Source organism: Moschus berezovskii, chromosome 8 (assembly GCF_049115385.1).
Source record: "Moschus berezovskii isolate FMDL1 chromosome 8, NW_MosBer_1.0, whole genome shotgun sequence".
NCBI lineage: Eukaryota > Metazoa > Chordata > Mammalia > Artiodactyla > Moschidae > Moschus > Moschus berezovskii.
In genome coordinates, this window is record NC_142467.1 from 20,698,086 (window position 1) to 20,719,291 (window position 21,206).

The 21,206-nt window shown below is 39.0% G+C and overlaps 1 protein-coding gene across 3 annotated transcripts in view; it reads right to left on the bottom strand.

Annotated features, from left to right (window-relative positions):
* POLR3G (RNA polymerase III subunit G) overlaps positions 1 to 21,128 on the bottom strand; it is a 39,896-nt gene extending 18,768 nt beyond the window's left edge. For 2 of the 3 annotated variants that reach the window (XM_055429703.2, XM_055429701.2), the window contains exons 1-6: positions 20,971 to 21,128; positions 17,189 to 17,420; positions 13,954 to 14,075; positions 11,672 to 11,801; positions 4,473 to 4,529; positions 1,405 to 1,455 (exon numbers count right to left, since the gene is read on the bottom strand). In XM_055429703.2, the coding sequence (XP_055285678.1) occupies positions 1,405 to 1,455; positions 4,473 to 4,529; positions 11,672 to 11,801; positions 13,954 to 14,070 (355 nt within the window). In that variant the 5' untranslated portion in view covers positions 14,071 to 14,075; positions 17,189 to 17,420; positions 20,971 to 21,128. The remainder of the gene's footprint in view (positions 1 to 1,404; positions 1,456 to 4,472; positions 4,530 to 11,671; positions 11,802 to 13,953; positions 14,076 to 17,188; positions 17,421 to 20,970) is intronic. The other variant, XM_055429702.2, reaches the window with a different exon arrangement.
* Between the last annotated feature and the right edge of the window lie 78 nt (positions 21,129 to 21,206).

A 21,206-nucleotide genomic window follows, 5' to 3' on the forward strand; every position in this document is an offset into this window, starting at 1 on the left:
GGAGGTGACTCTCAGTGGGGTGCTGGGTGGCTTCAGGATGGGGCTGGCTACCTGATACATCAAGCCATGATCAGAATCCTTGGAAAAGGGGAAAGGGGCTGGAGACTGAGTTAATAACTGATCAGGCCTATGTGATGAAGCCTTCATAAAAATCCCCAAAGTATGTGGTTCCAAGAGTTTCTGGACTGGTGAACATATTCGTGAACTGGAAGGTGACACATCCCAACTCCACAGACACACACGGGTGACCTTCCAGACTTGACCTCATGCCTCTTTTCACTTGACTGTTCATCTGGGTCTTTATTATAACCTTTATTATAGTCAACTGGTAAATATAAGTAAATATATCCCCATGTTCCAGGAGCTGTTCAGGTAAATCAAATTCCACCAGGGAGGGTCACGGGAACCTCCAATTGGCAGCCAGCATAGATAGAAGTTGTGGGAAACCTGAGGACACACCATCCTTGTGATTGACATCTGTAGTGAGGAGCAGGCTCCTGGGACTGAGCCTTTAGTGGGATCACTGCTAACTCCAATTAGTGTCAGAACTGAATTAAATGATAAGACACGTAGTTGGTGTTGCAGAGAATTGTTTGATATGCAGGAAAAAATAACTCCATAAATCTAGCGTCGGAAGTGCTGTGAATGTGGTAGTGGTATAACGGGAAAGGAGAAACACACAGCAGGGATATTTTTCCAACGGATTAGCACCCAAATACACAAAGAACTCTTAAAACTCAACAAGAAAAACACATTAACAAACCCAGTTTCTCCAGAGTCACTCCCATGACCTCATCACAGCAAGTTCGTACTCGTCATTCAATCTGGAGTTCAACTGCGTCTCCTCAACAAACCCTTCCCTGACCTCCCAGTAGAGACAGTGTGCTGTGCTGAATGTCTTTACTCCATCTGACTGTAAGCTCGATGAGGGTGAGGATTACTCCTCCTTTGCTTACTGGCTTATCCCTCTTAGCACACAGTCTGGCAATAGTAGATGCTCAACAGCTTTTTATTTGGTGGAAGTATGAAAGAACAACACAACAAAAACTTTCACTTCGGCACTTTATGTACACCATAAAGTTCTATTCTACCAGTTCCCAAATGTCACTAGTTGCAAATGTTGTAGTTAAAAACTTAAAATCATTTAAAATTTTTCAAATATACAAATGAGAATATCTACATCATTGAAAAGTCTTTCCTAGCACATCAAAATTCCTAATTAAGTGAAAAACAAACAAAACAAAAAATCAACAGCAAAAAGCACTAACAAAATAATCAAAATATCAAAAATACTTTCAGAAAAAGCATTTAGAACATTGAGTGTAACTTCATATTGACAATTTCATATAGATAGAAGTTAAGCAATAACTTTTTCCTATCTTATTATTACATTAGTTAATGTACCTTTTTTGCATTTTTTCCTTGGCATCAACTCTCTAGGGAGTCTTCTCCAATCTGTGTGTACAAAAGAAGAAATAAAAATGGCTGTTTCCTCTGGGAATTACTGGTACTAGGTATAACTATTTAAAGAACATGACAGTGGCTCATGTAATGGAAATAAAATTTAGTATCTGTATAGATTTAGCTGGGGATTAAACTATAATAGTGATATATTTTCTGCTATAAAGAAAAAATTCATTAAAATACCTTTGAAATACTTATAAAATTTCTATAATATTCTTTTAAGTTACATAATATTTATATAATTAATTTCAAGTACAGGAATTTTCATAATGAAAAAATGTAGAAAAATATTTACGGGCATGACAAGTTATTCATGATACACTGTTAAATTTTAAAAGTTTCTAAAACAATATTATATAATTCCATTTAAAGAATAAACCTACCATGTAAATGCTTCAACAGATGTATATTTGTGCAGAGAAAGCTCTAGGTTGGAAACAAAATATTACAGCAATTCCTTGTGTTGGGATTATAGCTATTTTCCTTAAATGTAATTTATTATTCAATTACTCTGTATTTTGTACATGTTCTGTAGTTGATATGTATTTCTTACATAATGAAAAAATTTTTTTTCAAAGTTAAAAATGTGAGCATAATCCTAATATATGCAAAACTAAACAATTTGATAATTACAGAAAAACTTTAAAATTAAAAATAGAAATAGATATGGAAAAGTAAATTCCTTCCATTTAATGATTTTGCCTGCATTAGATAAATAATTCCTCTAATTTATCACTTGTTTTTCTTTTTTAAGCTTAGAGACAATCAGAAAACTGAAGCAACATGAAAATAGACTAAAAAAATGCTGCCTACTAATAAAAAACTCAGTACTGTTTGTAGAAAATACTTATATCTCAAGCTATTTTTCCTGAATTAATAAATTTTGCTTTAAATATTAGGTTGGTATAAAAGTAACTGCAGGTTCAGACTGTGAATTTTAAATCATTATAACTAGGCTTAAACACGCCTTTATTAATCAAGGAATCATTACAATCAACACATTTTTGCCAATGAGAAATAAGTTTGTTTATTCCTATAGCGTAAAAATCCGTGCTTCAGAATTTGAGCAACTCTTGGGAATCATTTTCGGCCTCCAGCTGCTTATGCAAGCATTTTCCCTGCAAAAACTTGTCAAGATGCTTGAAGACGTGGTAGTCAGTTAGTGAGAGATCAGGTGAATATGGTAGATGATGCAAAATTTTGTAGCCCAATTCATTCAACTTTTGAAGCACTGGTTGTACGACGTGTGGTTGGGAACTGTTGTGCAGGAGAATTGGACCCTTTCTGTTGACCGATGCTGGCTGCAGGCGTTGCAGCTTTCAGTGCATCTCGTTGATTTGCTGAGCATACTTTGCACATCTAACGGTTTCGCTGGGATTCAGGAAGCTGGAGTGGATCTGACAGTGGGCATCAGACCACCAAACAGTGACCATGACCTTTTTTGGTGCAAGTTTGGTTTTGGGAAGTACTTTGGAGCTTCTTCTCGGTCTAATCACTGCACTGGTCATTGCTAGTTGACATATAAAATCCACACTTCGTTGCACGTCACTCTCCGATCGAGAAATGGTTCACTGTTGTATAGAATAAGACGACACATCAAAATGACAATTTTTTTGATTTTTGGTCAGCTCATAAAGCACCTGCTTATCAAGCTTTTCACCTTTCCAATTTGCTTCAACTGCTGAACCATAGCAAGGTTGATGTTGAGTTCTCTGGCAACTTCTTGTGTAGGTGTAAGAGGATCAGCTTAAATGATGGCTCTCAGCTGGTCACTACACTGCTCATCTTCAAGGCTCTCATCTCCTTTGCAAAACTTTTTGAACCATCACTGCCCTGTATGTTCATTAGCAGTTCCTGGGCCAAAAGTGTTGATGTTGAGAGCTGTCTCCATTGCTTTTTTTTTTGAACTCAAAAAATCACTTGAATTTGCTTTTTGTCTAACATCATTTCCTAGTCTAAACAGCAAGTAATTTGTCTTTATAAAGCAGGAAATGAGCATTAAAATGAAGTATAACATAACCACATTTATTTAAGAATGTATTCCAATATCAAACAACAAAGTTCAACAATACGAAAACCACAATTACTTTTGCACCAACCTAATATGTTTGTTTTCATAAATAAGCCATAGGTGATCATGACAAAGCACTTGAAGAGAATCATTTAGAGACAAATATTTATGTAGTGGAAGAAATGAGAGACCTAAGAGGAGAGTTTCCAGAGGGACACAACATTATCAACAGCCAGCATTGAAAAGAGACGCTGTAACTCAGGAGAGCAACCAGTGCTGGAACGTGACTTAGGCTTCTGCACACAGGCAGTTTCTGTGACACACCATGGACAGAGACGTCAACGGGAAGTGTGCTGAAATGAGGAAACCTGGGTTTTACTAAAACATTCCAAGTTGCCTTGACAGGTCACCGCATTTCTATAGCAACTGCTAGTTTTCCACAAAATGAGGCAGATGAGATCTCTGCAGCCCCTTACACCTTGCCTCGACCTAGGCAATTTTGTGCATGTTGAAAAAAAAACCAAAACTCTCTTAGGTATGGTTCTGTTGAAAAGGCACATTAGCAACCAAAAAGAGTCTATGCCTGCTGGAAAGAAAGGAAGAGACAAGCTTGGCCGGAAATGTTCTTAAAACTAGTCTTGTTTCCTCCTCAAAAGCTATAAAATCACTCAGGAACACAGAAGTTAGTACTATTATAAAGATGAAAACTGTGATTGTATCAAATGAAAATGGAAAATTCAGTGAGTTTGGCCAGCCCTATTTTATTAAAAAAATAAAAAAGTATCCTAAGAACTTCTACAATATCACTTCAAATATTCTTTGTTACAATATAAAAATCTTTTCATCTTAGTTTTCAAAAGATATATGTTGCTAATTAATTACAGGAAGAGAGCCAGGCTCTATTTTCCTATAGTGAAAATAGAAAATTAGCCCTAAAAAGACATGGTAGGGAGATAGCCTTTGAAGATTATTTTAACATTTTCAGTTTTATGGTTACCTGGTATCCACTCTTCTTTGTACACCTTCATATATCTTTTACTATATCTTTCAATATCTAGACAAAAAGAAAAAAAGAATTTTAAAATAATTGAAAACACCAGGTAACATCTTTTATTTCCAGTTCAGTTCAGTTCAGTCGCTCAGTCGTGTCCGACTCTCCGCGACCCCATGAATCACAGCACGCCAGGCCTCCCTGTCCATCACCAACTTCCGGAGTACACTCAAACTCATGTCCACAGAGTCGGTGATGCCATCCAGCCATCTCATTCTCCGTCGTCCCCTTCTCCTCCCGCCCCCAACCTTTCCCAGCATCAGAGTCTTTTCCAGTGAGTCAACTCGTCGCATGAGGTGGCCAAAGTATTGCAGTTTCAGCTTTAGCATCAGTCCCTCCAATGAACATCCAGGATTGATCTCCTCTAGAATGGACTGGTTGGATCTCCTTGCAGTATAAGGGACTCTCAAGAGTCTTCTCCAACACCACAGTTCAAAAGCATTGATTCTTCGGCGATCAGCCTTCTTCACAGTCCAACTCTCACATCCAGTACAGGGAGTTTAATGTGTTCCTGGACACATACTGAACAGAGTAATACATGTCTAGGGAAGTGGCAAGAAGCACCCGAGAATAAATGGCTGGGGGTGAGCAGAGACCAAAACCCTAATTAAAGGTCTCAGTAGCAGATAATCCGGAGAAGGCAATGGCAAGCCACTCCAGTACTCTTGCCTAGAAAATCCCACGGATGGAGGAGCCTGGTAGGCTGCAGTCCGTGGGGTCGCTAAGGGTCAGACACGACTGAGCGACTTCACTTTCACTTTTCACTTTCACACATTGGAGAAGGAAATGGCAACCCACTCCAGTGTTCTTGCCTGGAGAATCCCAGGGAAGGGGGAGCCTGGTGGGCTTCTGTCTATGGGGTCACACAGAGTCGGACACGACTGAAGTGACTTAGCAGCAGCAGCAGCAGCAGATAATCTGATTCATCTCTGAGAATTTTCACAAAAGTCCAAAGGCAAGTCAGGAAGCCACTTACACAAAAAGTTGTGGGGGGTGGGGAGGGCTATGTATCTTCTCTTTTCTTCTTGTGATGCTGGCCTCTAGCTCCCAATCTTTAAATCTTGTGTAACTGGAAGGTATTAAGTACCTAAGTGAGGATGGAGGGCTGTTTGCTTACCTCTGATAAAGTAAGCAAATACTTAATATACACATTCAGTTAGTCTTCTCAGGGAGACACTTTTCACAACCCATTGGGAAAGACAGTGGGGAAAAGGATAGGAGGCGGCAAGGTTAGAGATCAAACCAGTCCATCCTAAAGGAAATCAACCCTGAATATTCACTGGAAGGACTGATGCTGAAGCTGAAGCTCCGATACTTTGGCCACCTGATGCAAAGAGCCAACTCACTGGAAAAGAGCCTGATGCTGGGAAAGACTGAAGGCAGGAGGAGACAGAGGATGAGATGGTTGGATGGCATCACAATGAGCTACCACTTTATACCCAGTTGGATGCCTAGAACCAATAAGTGTTAACAAGGCTGTGGAGACACAGGAACCCTCATACACTGTATGTAATATAAAATGGTGCAACCACTTTGGAAAATAGTTGGCAGTTCCTCAAAATGTATAATAAAAATTTACCATCTGACCCTAGATATACAACAAAAGTGACATGGTACACAAAAACACATACATGAATGTTTATAGTAGCATTATTCACGAAAACCCCACTGTAGAAGTGACCCAAATGTCCATCGACTGATGAATGAACAAAATATGGTATATACATATAATGGAATATTATTCAACCCTAAAAAGGAATGAAACACTGATACATGCTTTACTATGTATGAGCCCCGAGACCATTACGCTCAGCGAAGGAAAACAGTCACAAAAGAATACACATTAAGATTCCATTTATATGAAATGTCTAAAACAGACAAAGCAGATGACAGGCTGCCAAGGGCTGAGGCAGGGAGGGGACAATAGGGATTGATTCTGAAGGGTATGGGAGTCTCTTTTCAGGATGATGAACCAATTCTATAAATTAGATAGCACTGTTGGTGGCACAACTTTGTGAGTACACTCAAAGGGACTGAACTGTATGCTGTAAAAAGCAAATTTTCTATATCTGGATTTTTATCTCAATAAGGCTTCCCTGGTGGCTCAGATGGTAAACAATCTGCCTGCAATGTTGGAAACGTGGGTTCAATCCCTGGGTCAGGAAGATCTCCTGGAGAAGGGAATGACAACCCACTCCAGGATATTCTTGTTTGGAGAATCCCATGGACAGAGGAGCCTGGCAGTTATGGGCTACAGTCCATGGGGTCACAAAGAGTCAGACACGACTGAGTGATTAACACTTTCTTAAACTATCTCAATAAAACTGTTATTTAAAAAGAAAAAAAAGTAATTATTGGGAATTTTAATAAGCATTAAGTAAATTCAAACTTATATTCCACTATTTTCTTGGTTTTGAAGGTGTGTTTACCCAAAATGGGCAATGTTCTTTGAACACAGCTAAGTGTGCATCAACTGTGCACGGTGAGTTTGTCATGTGCAAACATTAAATATAAGTGTTTCATATATCCTGATTCTGGATTTCAAATACATCTTTAATAAATTCTAACATAACACTTCTGGCTTTTCTTACACCTGCACCACCCAAGTGTTTCTAGGTTACGAATACATTTCTATTAACATGATCTACCTTATCATTGTGTCCAATTCTTCTTGTACTTGCACCATCAAAAAGTAATGCTTTAAAAAACATTTATGGCTCACACTTCTGTTGAAGAGAGGATGGCCCAGCCATTTTCATTTTCATTATTAAATATATCATTACCAATTAATATGATTAATCCAACAAATTCTTTCACGTCTACATAATCTCTTTCCTTTCAATCATCTTTGTCTTTGCCTTTGCTTTCAGCAGCTGTCTAGTTACAAATATTTGGTACATAAAAACGAACAAAAAAGAAAAAAATATGGTCACATGTCATTTTAGCAAATGGAATTTTCCATGTTCCTACCACAAAATATTATGTGATGAGGTCCATTTCAAAGATTAACTGTATGAGAACACCATATTTTCCTTTTCATTCTTCGAGAGACACTGTTTACTTATTGATTTAAAAGTTTGAGAAAATCCGTCTAGGGCACTGTCATCTGAAGACTCAGTGTGAGACTCTGCTTATACCATCAGTTCCACCAGCAACATGAGCATCAAGGGGCTCCTTTCTATCTCTTTGCATTCCTCTTCTGATTTGTCTAGTAACTGAAACATCTTCCCTTGCCAATTTTCTTCTCTGCAGTTATGGGTAGAAAATGAAAATTTCTGAATTCTAAATTGCATTCTATGAAAGCTAAACAAAACCAAAACAACTGTACAGACATGAGTCTCTCCAGAATTACTCTATATCTTCTTAAAAATTAATATTATACTTTGGCCAACACGGTAAGAAAATTAAAGGATGATGTAATAGTGATGATTTATTTCAGTACTGCATGATGCTTCTATGCAATTTCATCATTCTTCCATTTTTTTATATTTTAGTCTTTTCTAGCATGCGGCTGTTGCTAAGTCGCTTCAGTCGTGTCCAACTCTTGTGCAACCCCATAGATGGCAGCCTACCAGGCTCCTCGGTCCATGGGATTCTCCAGGAATCCCATGAAGGATTTCCTTCTTCATTTTCTAGCATAGTAGAGGCTAATTGATGAAAAATGATGAAATAATATCTCTGGTGACGAAACAGAAAAATGTTTCAAGATGCAAGAAAAGTAAGATCACTGACATTCTAAAATGTACTTTAGATTTAGGAAAGGGTCCAATGGGCCAATACAGGTAATGCTAGGACAAAATAACTTTTCTTCTCTTTTAAAGCAAGTTCTCTCTGTTCCTTGGAAGATCTCCATGAAAAAATAAGTCATGAATATCGATCATTACATACAGTAAGAAATGCTCCAAAGAAGAAACTGAAAAATTAAAATGAGGTCTCGTGGACCATGACCATAGTCAGAGTTAATAAACAAACTCCATTCATTCAATAAGAGACCTTGTGGTCATAATGTAGGTAGAGGCAGGATTTCCATTAAGTTTTTTGAAGTTCTGAAAATGGCTTACAGAACCATCACCACTGTCACTCCTGTTTCTAGCTCGGAGGACCCCAGTGGTTCAGGAACCTGAGCTGGGAACCACTGGACCAGATGTTCTCTATGTACCTTTGGAGCTAAAACTCATTAAAATAATAGTATTCACTGATTTTTTTCTCTTTATTATAAAAATAATACATTTCACTGTAGAGAGAATACCAATCACTTCTATAATTCTACCTCAGAACACTATAAACACACCTGGAATAACTAACAACATGAAAAATGTTTATTCTGGGCCCTTGGTTCTTGGTGAAAAATCTCAATGCCCTGAGCCACTAGGCACTTGATAATCAGCAAGAGATTTCCTACCCTATCTGTCCCAATCTCTAGAGGTTTAGCAGTCCATAAGTCTCTCTGTCCTAAAGCACACAGGAAGTCAGTGATGGGGAAAGGGAAGTGAGGATACGGTGATGGAACACTCCCTAGAATATGGCTTCCTATGACAGTTGTGTCCTTCTATTCAGTCTGGTCAATTCTTTCCCACTCATGGTATGTATACATACACACTATTTGTGTGTATGTATACATATATAATGTGCACCTACAGTATATATTATACTAATCTATATTCACATATATATGTATATGTTGTTGTTTAATCATTAAGTCATGTCCAACTCTTTTGCAACCCATGGACTCTAGTCCACCAGGCTCCTGTCCATGAGATTTGCCAAGCAAATATACTGAAAAGGCTGCCATTTCCTTCTCCCAGGGATTTTCCCAACCCAGGGATGGAACCCAGGTCTTCTGCATTGGCAGGCAGATTCTTTACCATTGAGCCACCAGGGAAGACCATATATGTATATACTATATCTGGTGGCTCAGAGGTTAAAGCGTCTGCCTCCAATACGGGAGACCAGGGTTCGATCCCTGGGTCGGGAAGATCCCCTGGAGAAGGAAACGGTAACCCACTCCAGTATTCTTGCCTGGAGAATCCCATGGATGGAGAAGCCTGATAGGCTACAGTCCACGGGGTCGCCTAGAGTCGGACACGACTGAGCGATGGAACGGAACGGAACGGATATCAACCACAGTGTTTTGTTTTTTTTTAAATAAAACATTACATCAGGAAAGAGAGGTAAACACGGATATATTCAAAGAGAATATACTTGGATCAATTTGGAAAATTCTATGCAAGAGTTTTCTTCTGAAACAGTAGCAAATTATTCCTTATACTTTTAAATACTTCATTAAGCAGTTATAAAAGGTAAAGAGCCTTTTGACCCAGGTATAAGACAGCTACTCCCAGATATCAGGAACAAATTATGCTCCTGGTCTAAATGACTCAGATAAATGTCTTTGCGGTATGATGCACATTTAAATTAGATATGTATTTTACTAACAGTTACATTTGGTTAAGTAAGTATGTCCCATAGTCTAGAGACTAATTTTAAAAAGGCTAAAGTATACCCTACAATATCTTTTTTTTTCAATAAAAATGGATATTTATTAGTTCACTTAATCTTACTTATTTAAATCTTTAAAATGAGCTTTAATTTCATTTTTAAACTCAAACAGATAAAAGCATGTGGCATAATCATGAAAGTAAAAAAAATTCAGTACTTCTGCGGTAAAATGTCAAATCATTTATTATATAACTCCAAGCAGCTTTCTTTAGAAAAATTAAACAAACCTGTCTAAAATGCTTCTTACAGTTATAGGCACATGTGGTATTACTATATAAGACTTCCTTTTTGATTCTTATCCAATTCTAAGTCTTTTATAAAGAGGGAAAAGGTATGCATTTTTAATACTAATGGAATGAGATGACACTATAGGAATTTCTCATGTTTTAATGATGTTGTTTTGAGAACTCAAGGATGATATCGATCTCTCTTATTTCAACATTCAAGGGCAGAAACTGAAAATCAATATAGTTCTACTGTGCAAAATAACTATCAGGAATGTGTTCCCTTCCTCTGAAACCACTTCTCACTTTCAGTCTGAGATTGCCAAGCCTTCTCCAACTACAATTTCTGCTCTCTGTCCTTGGCATAATGAATGAATACATCTTTTACATTTTACATTTGATATAAACGGTGAACCAAAATATAGTCAAGGCTTTCCAATTTTTTAACCAAAATATTAAATAATCAGAGACCAACTTAAAGATCTATGTATAAGGATAAAAATCACAGCAATATACATATGAGCAAAAAAACTGAAAACAATCTTAAATCTAACAGCAGGGAACTAAAAGTGGCAAACCAAAAGTGGCAGAAAAAAAACCAAAAAAAAAAGTTACAATGAATAATGTTATAGCCACATGACGGAATACCACGCAGTCATCAAAAATCATATTTTCTAAGAATATGTGAATAAAATAGCTAACTAATAAGAATCTACTGTATAGCATAGGGAACTTTACTCATTACTCTGTAATGACCTATACAGGGACAGAATCTAAGAAAGAGTGGATATATGTATGTGTGTAACTGACTCACTTTGCTGTACAGCAGAACCTAACACAACATTGTACACCAACTATACTCCAATAAAGATTAATTTAAAAAAACAGAATATGTGATAATGCTAATAATATGCTATTGAGTAAAAAGGGAAGCCACAAAGTATCATGAACCCAATTTTGTAAAAGGATATACACATAAAAGAAAAATTGGAATAAATAATATCAGTAGTAGTTCTCTAGACATAAGGAATAAAGGTGATTTTTTTTTTTTTTTGCTACACTGCACAGCATGTGGGATCTCACTACCCTGACCAGGGGTCAAACCCACGCCTCCTGCATTGGAAGCACAGAACTTTAACCACTGGACCACAAGGGAAGTCCCAGGGTGATTTTCACTTTCTTAATATTTCTGTTTTCATAAATTTCACTGAACATATAACACTTTTATTTTGAAAGGTAATCTTAAAAATATCAAAAAGCTTAAAATATATTTTCTGTTAAATCAACATAAATATGGCTTTTCAGGGTAGTTGATAATTTCTGACTAAATCAAATCAATCATCATTAAAGATCATATATCTTATGGTAAAACACTAGTTTATCTGTAGACAGTGAACCACATCATCAGAGTCCAATACGCACCTTGTCTTTCTTCAGGTGTTTCTACAAAATAAGGCATTCTTTTCACAGTTTCTCTCAACTCTTGTTTCAAGGCAAGCACATAATCTTCACTCTCTCCTGTTTTTAGTGGCACTGGTTTATAGTCTGTATCCTGTTTTACATTAAGAGGCAATTTTTAAAAACTAAACGAAATATTTTAATATCCTTTTTGTCTATGTTTTGAAAACATGTCAGTTTTATTGAAAAACCACATTTTATAGGCATTAAGTTTTACCATCAACTTAAAATATTTTGAGCTTTTATTATCTATTAAACCTTTTCACCCACCTCTTATTTCGCTCTTACTTTATAAGTAGAAAAGATACTTACTTTTCCTACCTGCCTAATTTTTCTACTGATCACACCAACAGTCATTTGCTATATAGTCTGATGACTGTGATTCTGTATTTTAAAAATCAAAGCACCCAGATAAAAGCAGCTGCTTTAGTCTCCTATTATGGTGGTTTCTTATTAGCTAAGGTGGTATTAGTAGGAGTAGTAGCATTAAAAAAAAAAAAAAGTAGTAGCAGCTACTATTTAACAAGTGGTTACTACAACCTGGATGAACTCAATATTCAGAATCCATGAATTCATCTAAAGTATCAATAATTCCCCTTTTATAGTGAGGAAGCTGAGAAGTGAATAATCTGTAAGTCCATATAACACAAAAATGGCAAAGCAGAAATTTGAACCTATATCTTCAATTGTTAAGAATTGCAAGTATACACACAGACGTATTATGTATGCATATATATTTATAATACAATAGGAGACACCATGATGAAGTAGTCAAACCTTCTGCCTGTGTGGAATTTACATTCTAGGGGAGAAAAATAAGTAACAAATGAGGTAGTACACAATTTCAGACAGTGATAAGGGACAGAAGGACTGAAGCCAGGAAGAGGAGAGAGGGATGGACAGACACCATGGGGACTGCAAATGGCTGGTCTATCCAGTAACCACGCATGGCTTCTTGGGAAAATCACCTGTGAGCAGAGATCTGAAGCCATCCATACAAAGAAATGGGGAGACCGATGGCTCCGGCCAGGGAAACTAACAGGGGAAACTGCCTAAGGGAAAAAGGAGACCACCACGGCTAAGGAATGAGGACAGTGGTGGGAAAAGGGTCAGAGAGACATCAGAAAGCCAGATCAGACAGAGCCTTTTAGCCAGTAATAAATTTTATTCCCTGCAGAAAACAATAGCATGTACTAATATTCCCAAGCTTTAGAAGTAATCTCACACATGAAGAAGAGCTTGTTTTAAAAGGAAATCAATATAAAGTGACATTATGTCTATACCTTAGATATTTACCTTTGTTTTTAGGCTGCACTGAATATCAGAAAGGCAAAATATCAAGAGTAAAAAGTAGACACTCCCCATGTGAGACATCTAGATCCCAAGAACATCTGTTCAGGGTCCTCTACTTACATAAATCTTTCAACAAAGGATGTTTCCTTTTGAAAGATGGAAAAGATTCCTGGAAGGAGTATCTGGTTATTTATGACATTTTCATATTTTGTACCACAGCACATGTGCATCTGGAAATGTAAGCTTAAGTTTTAAACTAAATATAAAGTCAAGCATTTGATTAAAAATTGCACCAATTAAGTTTGCAGCATAATTAAATTTAAAAGCAATACTAAATGTAGTAAAAATGCTTATATTTTAAAAAACAGTAACAAAATTAAAATTTACTTTAATAAAATAAGGAACTAAGCAAAGAAAAAACCAAAAAATTCAGTGGGGAAAAAAGGCCAAGTGGTATACTAGGGAGCAAAATTAAATTATATAGATAAAAGATGAGAATAAAGTCATTAAGCGAAGGTCTGGCAAAACAGGAAGTGAGGACCACTATAAAATCTAACTTACTTTTAAAAATATTATTTTAATATTGGAATATATCAATAACAGCATCAGTTCAGTTCAGTTCAGTCGCTCAGTCGTGTCCGACTCTTTGCGACCCCATGAATCACAGCACATAGTAAGAAACAAAAATTGAAAAAAAATTATAGGTCACAAAATATTGAATATATTCAGGGAAAAAAATATTTATAGTTTTTTGCATTTTAAGAAAGCAGTCTGAAAATTAGAAATGTTTCAGAAAAGAACAGTGGAAATATTTAAAGGTAAGTGACCATCTCTTTTACTTTCTTAGTTTAGGATATCATAATGACATCATATATTCAAGTCTTATACGGTATTTAAATTCTCTCTGAAACATGAAAAACATCCTGTGAGAATTTCGCTGTTAATGTACTTACAGGAAATAGTGGGGGTGGTTTCAATACAACATCAGGTAACTTTTCACCTCTGCTAAATCCAACTGCTTCAATGTTAAAGGTATAAGCAGCACGTCCTCTTCCTTTATTCCCAGCCATTGGAACTAGTTATACCAGAAAAAGCAGGCAAATTAAGACACTTTAATGTTTAGGTTTCATGGTATTGCAAGAAAAATGAAACCAACATTTAAAAGCAAAATATATTCCACCCCTTAGGTTGCATGGCTCATTTAGAATACTTCTGGAAAGCAAAACTTGTAAAGAAACAAATACAGGATAAACTGATTCCTAAACGTGTCCTACTACTTAGTCATGCTTGGAAGGTATGGTGATGATGGTCTCAAGGACCTCACACAGCACTCTCGCTGGAGGGCTGACCCTGGGGCTTCTCTGCGATGCTGCCCCAACCACTGTAGGGTCAGCTGGTGCAATTCTCTCCACCCCTCTGTGGTTCTGCAATGGGATATGTGTTAAAAATGTGGACCAGTAGGGGCTGTGCTGATGAACACGGGACACTTTGTTTTCCAAATCAACTTGAAGACTATTAGCAGTCATACATACTTTAAATGTTCAAATGACTTATTTATCCCAAAATCTGAGTGTCAGAAAGAATCCTTGAGATCTATGCCAAAGTCCTCCTTTTAGGAATGGGAATGGACTCATGAGACTTTGAACAGCTCTATCCAAGCAGAAAAAATTGTTAAAGATAAACCTGTACTCTGTAACTTTAGGGATAAAGTTATCATTGTTAGAGAACAATATCATTCTTAAGTCCTATACTGAATTTCTGAGTCATCTGAAACATGATTACGCTATATAGTTGATGCTTGAACAACATGGGGTTAGGCGCACTGACCACCCCATGCAGTCAAAAATCCATGTATAATTTTACAGTCAACCTTCCGAATCCATGGTTCTCCATTTTCTCAAATCCAACCAACCTGTTTATGTACTGCTGGTTTTCACTGAAAAAAAATCCACATAATAGGAGGACCCATTCAATTCAAATTTGTGTTGCTCAGTCAACTGTAGTGTGAAAACAGGATTCCTACACTAGGGCCCTTTCACTACAACTCACTGGACTGCAGTGAAGATTATAATGCATGTTCTTTAAATCTTTCCCCCAATGATGATACTGAGTATCATTCAACTCCCTTAAGTCCAAGAAAGCAAGAATAGGTCCTCCATGCCACTGTAACAGTTACCTCCCTTTTCTCCCTAACCATTTATGTGTTGCGGAAACCAGGTCACTATCCTCTACAATGCTTCTCCAACTTCAGCCCTAAGGCATGCGCAGATTACTCAGAAATCTTGTCAAAAAGGCAGACTCTGAACCAGCTGGCCAAGGATGAGGCCTAAGGATCGGCATTTCTAACAAGCTCTCTGAAGACAGCAGTGTTACTGGTTTGCAGACCACACTTTGAGAGTAGGAGAGGTGGACAATTCCCCATAATGTGGATTTCAGTGATTGCATACACGAGATGTGGTTTAACACATTTCTCTGCTGCTGCTGCTAAGTTGCTTCAGTCGTGTCCAACTCTGTGCGACTCCACAGACGGCAGCCCACCAGGCTCCCCCATCCCTGGGATTCTCCAGGCAAGAACACTGGAGTGGTGTGCCATTTCCTTCTCCTAACACACTCCTCTACTCCCTGTATTTTCTATAAACAGATGGACTAGAGACTTACTCAAATCTGGGTTTTATTTTTTACAAAAATACTCAAAAAGAGATGCTGTTTTTCCTGCTGATCACATGATACATATGAAGTCTCTTTCAGTGATGTTCTCTGGTCATTGGGGTCACGTGCGGTTAGTCTGTTTTGTCCAGTATAAAGTTGAAAAAAAAAGTCAAAGCATAAGTGGACCCATGTAATTCAAATTTGTGTTGTTCGGAGTCAACTGTAACATGAAATCAGTTTTCACTTACTGATTTTTAAAACTGCAGGTATTGATGATCGTATCCTAGATTTACAAGTTCAGTATGGATTATAATGTGATAAACTTTATCATTTCTTTCTTAACTTGAATCCCAACAGTAATCAATTCCCCTCATCTACTATTTACTGTGAAATACAATTCATATAGAAAAGATATTTATTTTAATAACCAAGCTCATTCCAGTTGTCCACACTAAGAGAGGGAAAATATACAAATGGCCTTGTTTCAATTGCTGAGTCACTAAAACATATGCTGAACCTGTAGAAAGCAGGTCTCCCAAGTATGAAAATTGCTGAGCACTAGAAAGACTGATGCTGAATCTGAAGCTCCAATACTTTGGCCACCGGATGTGAAGTGCCAACTCACTGGAAAAGACCCTGATGCTGGTTGAAGGCAGCAGAAGGGGTCCACAGAGGATGAGATAGTTGGATGGCATCACCCACTCGGTGGACAAGAGTTTGAGCAAACTCCAGGAGATGGTGAAGGACAGGGAAGCCTGGCAAGCTGCAGTCCATGGTTTTGCAGAGTTGGACACGACAGAGCAACTGAACAAGAAGAGCTCACACCTTCACTCTGAGGAAAACCCACCTAAAAAGAAAGTATATCAGCCGTCGTTACTTGATGGAGTATCTCCTGAAAACTATCGAATTCTGCAGACTCTAAAGTTTCATATTTATTAAGAAACCTTTGGGTGTATAAACTTGATTATCATTAGTGAATGCACTGCCCTTGGCAGAAAAATCAATTCTAACTCTTGAGACACCCTTAATAACTACATGGCATTCTGGCCTAGAAATCCATTTCTTTCTAGTTTGGTTATCATGAGTCAGTTCTCCTGTATCTGGAGAAGTTGCTGATTTCATTTGCTTCTCCTGCAGAACTGGGAGGCAATGGCTGGACTCTGGTAACAGTCTCTTGGCAAAACAGACTGACAAGTTGTGCCCTAAGCTTCACTGTTTGAATCCCTTGAAATCCTTCAGGTTGATTAAGCCATTTCAGTGTTCCTTTTTCATCCTGCTAAGCTTCTTGAATGAAGAGTTTTTTGGGTTTTTTTTTAACCGGCTTTCCCCATTTTCTCTTTATCCAAATCAACCCCTACTTCATGTGGGCCAATTTCATCCAATTAACATTGAGCATTCCAGGCACTCAAAGAGCACTGAACAAAACCAAGTCTCTGCCTTCAGGGCTTACATTTTGGTGGGTGATCAACCATACGTATGTAACATAATATTATGTGCTCCTGTAGTTGGTTGAATTATGTCCTCCCCCAACCCCCTTACCTGTGAATATGACTTTCCTTGTTTGTAAATAAAGTCTTTGGAGATGTAATCAAATTAACACGAGGTCATAGGAGATTGAGCTTCCCTGATAGCTCAGTCGGTAAAGAATCCTCCTGCAACGCAGGAGACCCCGGTTCAATTCCTGGGTTGGGAAGATCCGCTGGAGAAGGAATGGGCTACCCACTCCAGTATTCTTGGGCTTCCCTTGTGGCTCAGCTGGTAAAGAATCCACCTGCAATGGAGGAGACCTGAGTTCGATCCCTGTGTTGGGGAGATTCCCTGGAGAAGGGAAAGGCTACCCACTCCAGTTTTTTGGCCTGGAGAATTCCATGGACTGTATAGTCCATGGGGTTGCAAAGAGTCAGACACAACTGAGTGACTTTCACTGTCACACAAGATAAGGGTGAGCCCTCTCCTAGTGACTGGTGTCCTTATAACGGGGGTGCTTTGACAGAGAGAGACACACAGGGGAAACACTACATGAAGATGGGAGCACAGACTGGAGTGCCATAGCAGCAACCCAGAAACACCGAGGAGTGCTAGGAACTACCAGAAGCTGGAAAAGAGGCACTGAACATTCTCCCTCAGAGCCTCCAGAGGGAGCAAACTCCGCTAATACCCTGATTTCAGATTTCTGGCTCTAAAAATGAGAGAATAAACTGCTATTGTTTTTAAGTCACCCAGTTTGTGGCAGCCATAGGAATCAACATAGCTCTGAAGAAAAATAAATCATGGTAAGGGGGTAAAGAATAATGAAGAGGTGTAGTACTGACTTTTTCACACAAGTGCAGTCTTTCTGTGGACAATAAACTGGAGCGGTGTGCTGTAGAGGGACTAAGAGTTTCAAGACAGAGGAATGAGGTGAAGATGGCTATGCTGCTGCTGCTGCTAAATCGCTTCAGTCATGTCTGACTCTGTGCGACCAGATGCACTGCAGCACGCCAGGCTTCCTTGTCCTTCACCATCTCCTGGAGTTCACTCAAACTCATGTCCATTGAGTCAGAGATGCCATCCAACCATCTCATCCTCTGTCGTCCCCTTCTCCTTCTTCCTTCAATCTTTCCCAGCATCAGGGTCTTTTCCAATGAGTCAGCTCTTCACATCAGGTGGCCAAAGTATTGAAGCTTCAGCATCAGCCCTTCCAGTGAATATTCAGGGTTGATTTCCTTTAGGACTGACTGGTTCGATCTCCTTGGTGTCCAAGGGACTCTCAAGAGTCTTCTCCAGCACTAGTTTGAAAGCATCAATTCTTTGGTGCTCAGCCTTCTTTATGGTCCAGCTCTCACACCTGCACATGACTACTGGAAAAACTATAGCTTTAACTATATGAACTTTTGTTGGCAAAGTGATGTCTCAGCTTTCTAATATGCTGCCTAGATTTATCATAGTTTTCCTTCCAAGGAGCAAGTGTCTTTTAATTTCATGGCTGCAGTCGCCGTCCACAGTGATTTTGGAGCCCAAGAAAATAAAATCTGCCACTGTTTCCATTGTTTCCCCACCTGTTTTCCATGAAGTGATGGGACTGGTATACCCAAGGCATACCACTCTTTATTGCCTCCATCCTTATGAAAATGCCTATTCTCCAGGCTTTAGTCTGATCACAGGTTCTTCTAACTAATGACCAGGTTTTGTCTACTTCTCTTCTTAAAACTTCCTAAATATGGATTCCCTTAAGGTTCAATCTATAGTTCTGCTCCTTATCTTTGGTAAAAGCATCCCCTCTCAGGGTTTGATAACATCCTCCATACAATTACCTCTACCACAAACCTTTGTTCTGACTTTCATCCCATTTTCTTACTACCAAAAGAATATTTGGACAGTACCTTAAACTCAGGGCTTCCCTGGCAGCTCAATGGTAAAGAACCTGCCTGCCAATGAGGGAGACATAAGAGATGCGGGTTCGACCCCTGGGCGGGGAAGATCCCCTGCAGGAGGGCATGGCAACCCACTCCAGTATTCTTGCCTGGAGAATCCCATGGACAGAGCAGCCTATGTCCATAGGATTTATGGTCCATAGGGTTGCAGAGTTTGTCATGGCTGAAGTGACATAGCATGCACACTGCTTTTATTGCCCTTTTAAAAATCATGTTGTAATTGTCAGTTCTTGTCTATCTCAGTAATTTCTTCAATTATCCACTCTTCAAGTATTTATTAAGTACCCTCTGTGTCAGACCATCTTCTACATAATTGGAATATAATAGTGAACAAAACAAAATCCCCGTTTTCATAGTGCTCACAGTCTATTATGAGAAATGGAAAAAAAAATGTACTTTATAGAAAGTGTCAGGTAGTGATCAGTGCCATGAAAAAAAAAAAGCAGGAAACATGGGTGCTATTATAGAAAGACTGGATAAAGAAGTTCTGTATCTTGCAATATTTGAACACAAACCTGACACAGCGAAGGAAAAAGCCATGCTGAGAACTAGGAAAGGATATATAGAGGAAAGTGTACAAGCAGAAGGATCTGTAAGTGTGAAGGCCTCTTTGAAGACTCATTCACCTTTTCCTGTCCTATTACTAACCAGAGCCTGGCAAAAGTCCAATAAAAATTGGGAGAATTATTGCTGAGCTCATAGCCTGGTAAGGATATCACTGCAATTCACCTCCCTTTGACTAGAGGAAAAATAAAATGACAGAGAGGTCCGTATGTCCCTGCTGAGATCATGCTAACAAACAGTGGTCTTTTAAGGCCAGCTCAAATTGCTACTCCGAAACAGTTCCTTCCATGCATATTCCCATAGAACCTAGTTTTTACTTCCTCTGGGGACATATCTCATTTGCTTTATATTACCAACATTTGTGTGCAAATATCATCTTCCTTCAAACTCCTTGAGAACCCAGATTGTGATCTTTAAAAAAAATCTGTATTTTTACACATCACTTAGCTTGCAGAACTGAATGTCTGGATAAAGTCTAACTAGGTTAGGCAAATATTCAGAAAGGCTACATCCTCATCCAAGACTTAACTAGGGGAGGAGAATACACCTCTCCCTCTATGAAGGCTTATTAGTAGCTGCCACAGTAAGTGTTTTCATAATTATCTTTCATAATGCTGTCTCATGAGTCTTCGTAATTTTTCCTGGCTGAGCAGGGAGGTTAGTCAAGTTCTCAAGGGAATTTTTGAAGCCTAAATGTGTGTTTCAACAGCGAGAAGATGCGGGATGGGGACAGGAGGAATCTGGTGTTATTAGTGGGGGTGATCTCTGCGGCTGGTGGGGCCACACCCATGTCATTATCCACCTTCCTGTCTTCTCAAGGTGCGGCTGCTTCCACCTCTCTCGAGTTTAGTCTTTCTCTACCAACTTTCTTTGCTCTCTTCCAAGAGCAGACAAACTCACCAAAAACAAGGGAAGGCAGGGAAACGAATATATAATTCTTTTAGAAGAGAAGAAAAACCTTATCAACAACATCCCTCCCTGGGATACAGGATAAAGTGCCAACAGTTAAGAAAAATACTGAATATCCTGCCCTTAGCTGCAAGTCTGCGGCAATGACTCGCGTTTGAGCCCATCGCACCATCGGCATGGCAAACTGACCATCTGTAAGAGCATAAATTCCCTTCTAACTCACCGCGAACAGTCCTAAGAAGTGTAGACTAGGTAAACTGTGGAAACTACGATTTTTTAAGAGTGTGAAGGGATTAGGAGAAGGGGAACCAAACGCTTAATCTTCCAACGCCCCTCAACCCAGAGGCGCTTTAATCAATCTCCACGTGCCCCTTTAACTACCCCCACCCCCATACCCCCAACTCCTCCAAAGCGCTCGACTGCCTCCTCAGTTACCTGCTCGCTAAGTCTCGAGGCTCGGGGAAAGCGTGCAGCTGAGGTGCCGGCCGGCAACCAACGGGTGCAGACGGAAGGTTCCGGCGTTGCAGGGCCGGTCCCACCTCTGGAGAAGGTGCGCTCCGCCCTCCACGCGGCCTCCCGGCGGCGCTCGGATCGCCACCAGTTATCCCCGCCCACTCCCGCGCGAGGCCCCGCCCTCCGGGCGCGGAGATTTTTTAGCCCTCGGCAGGCGC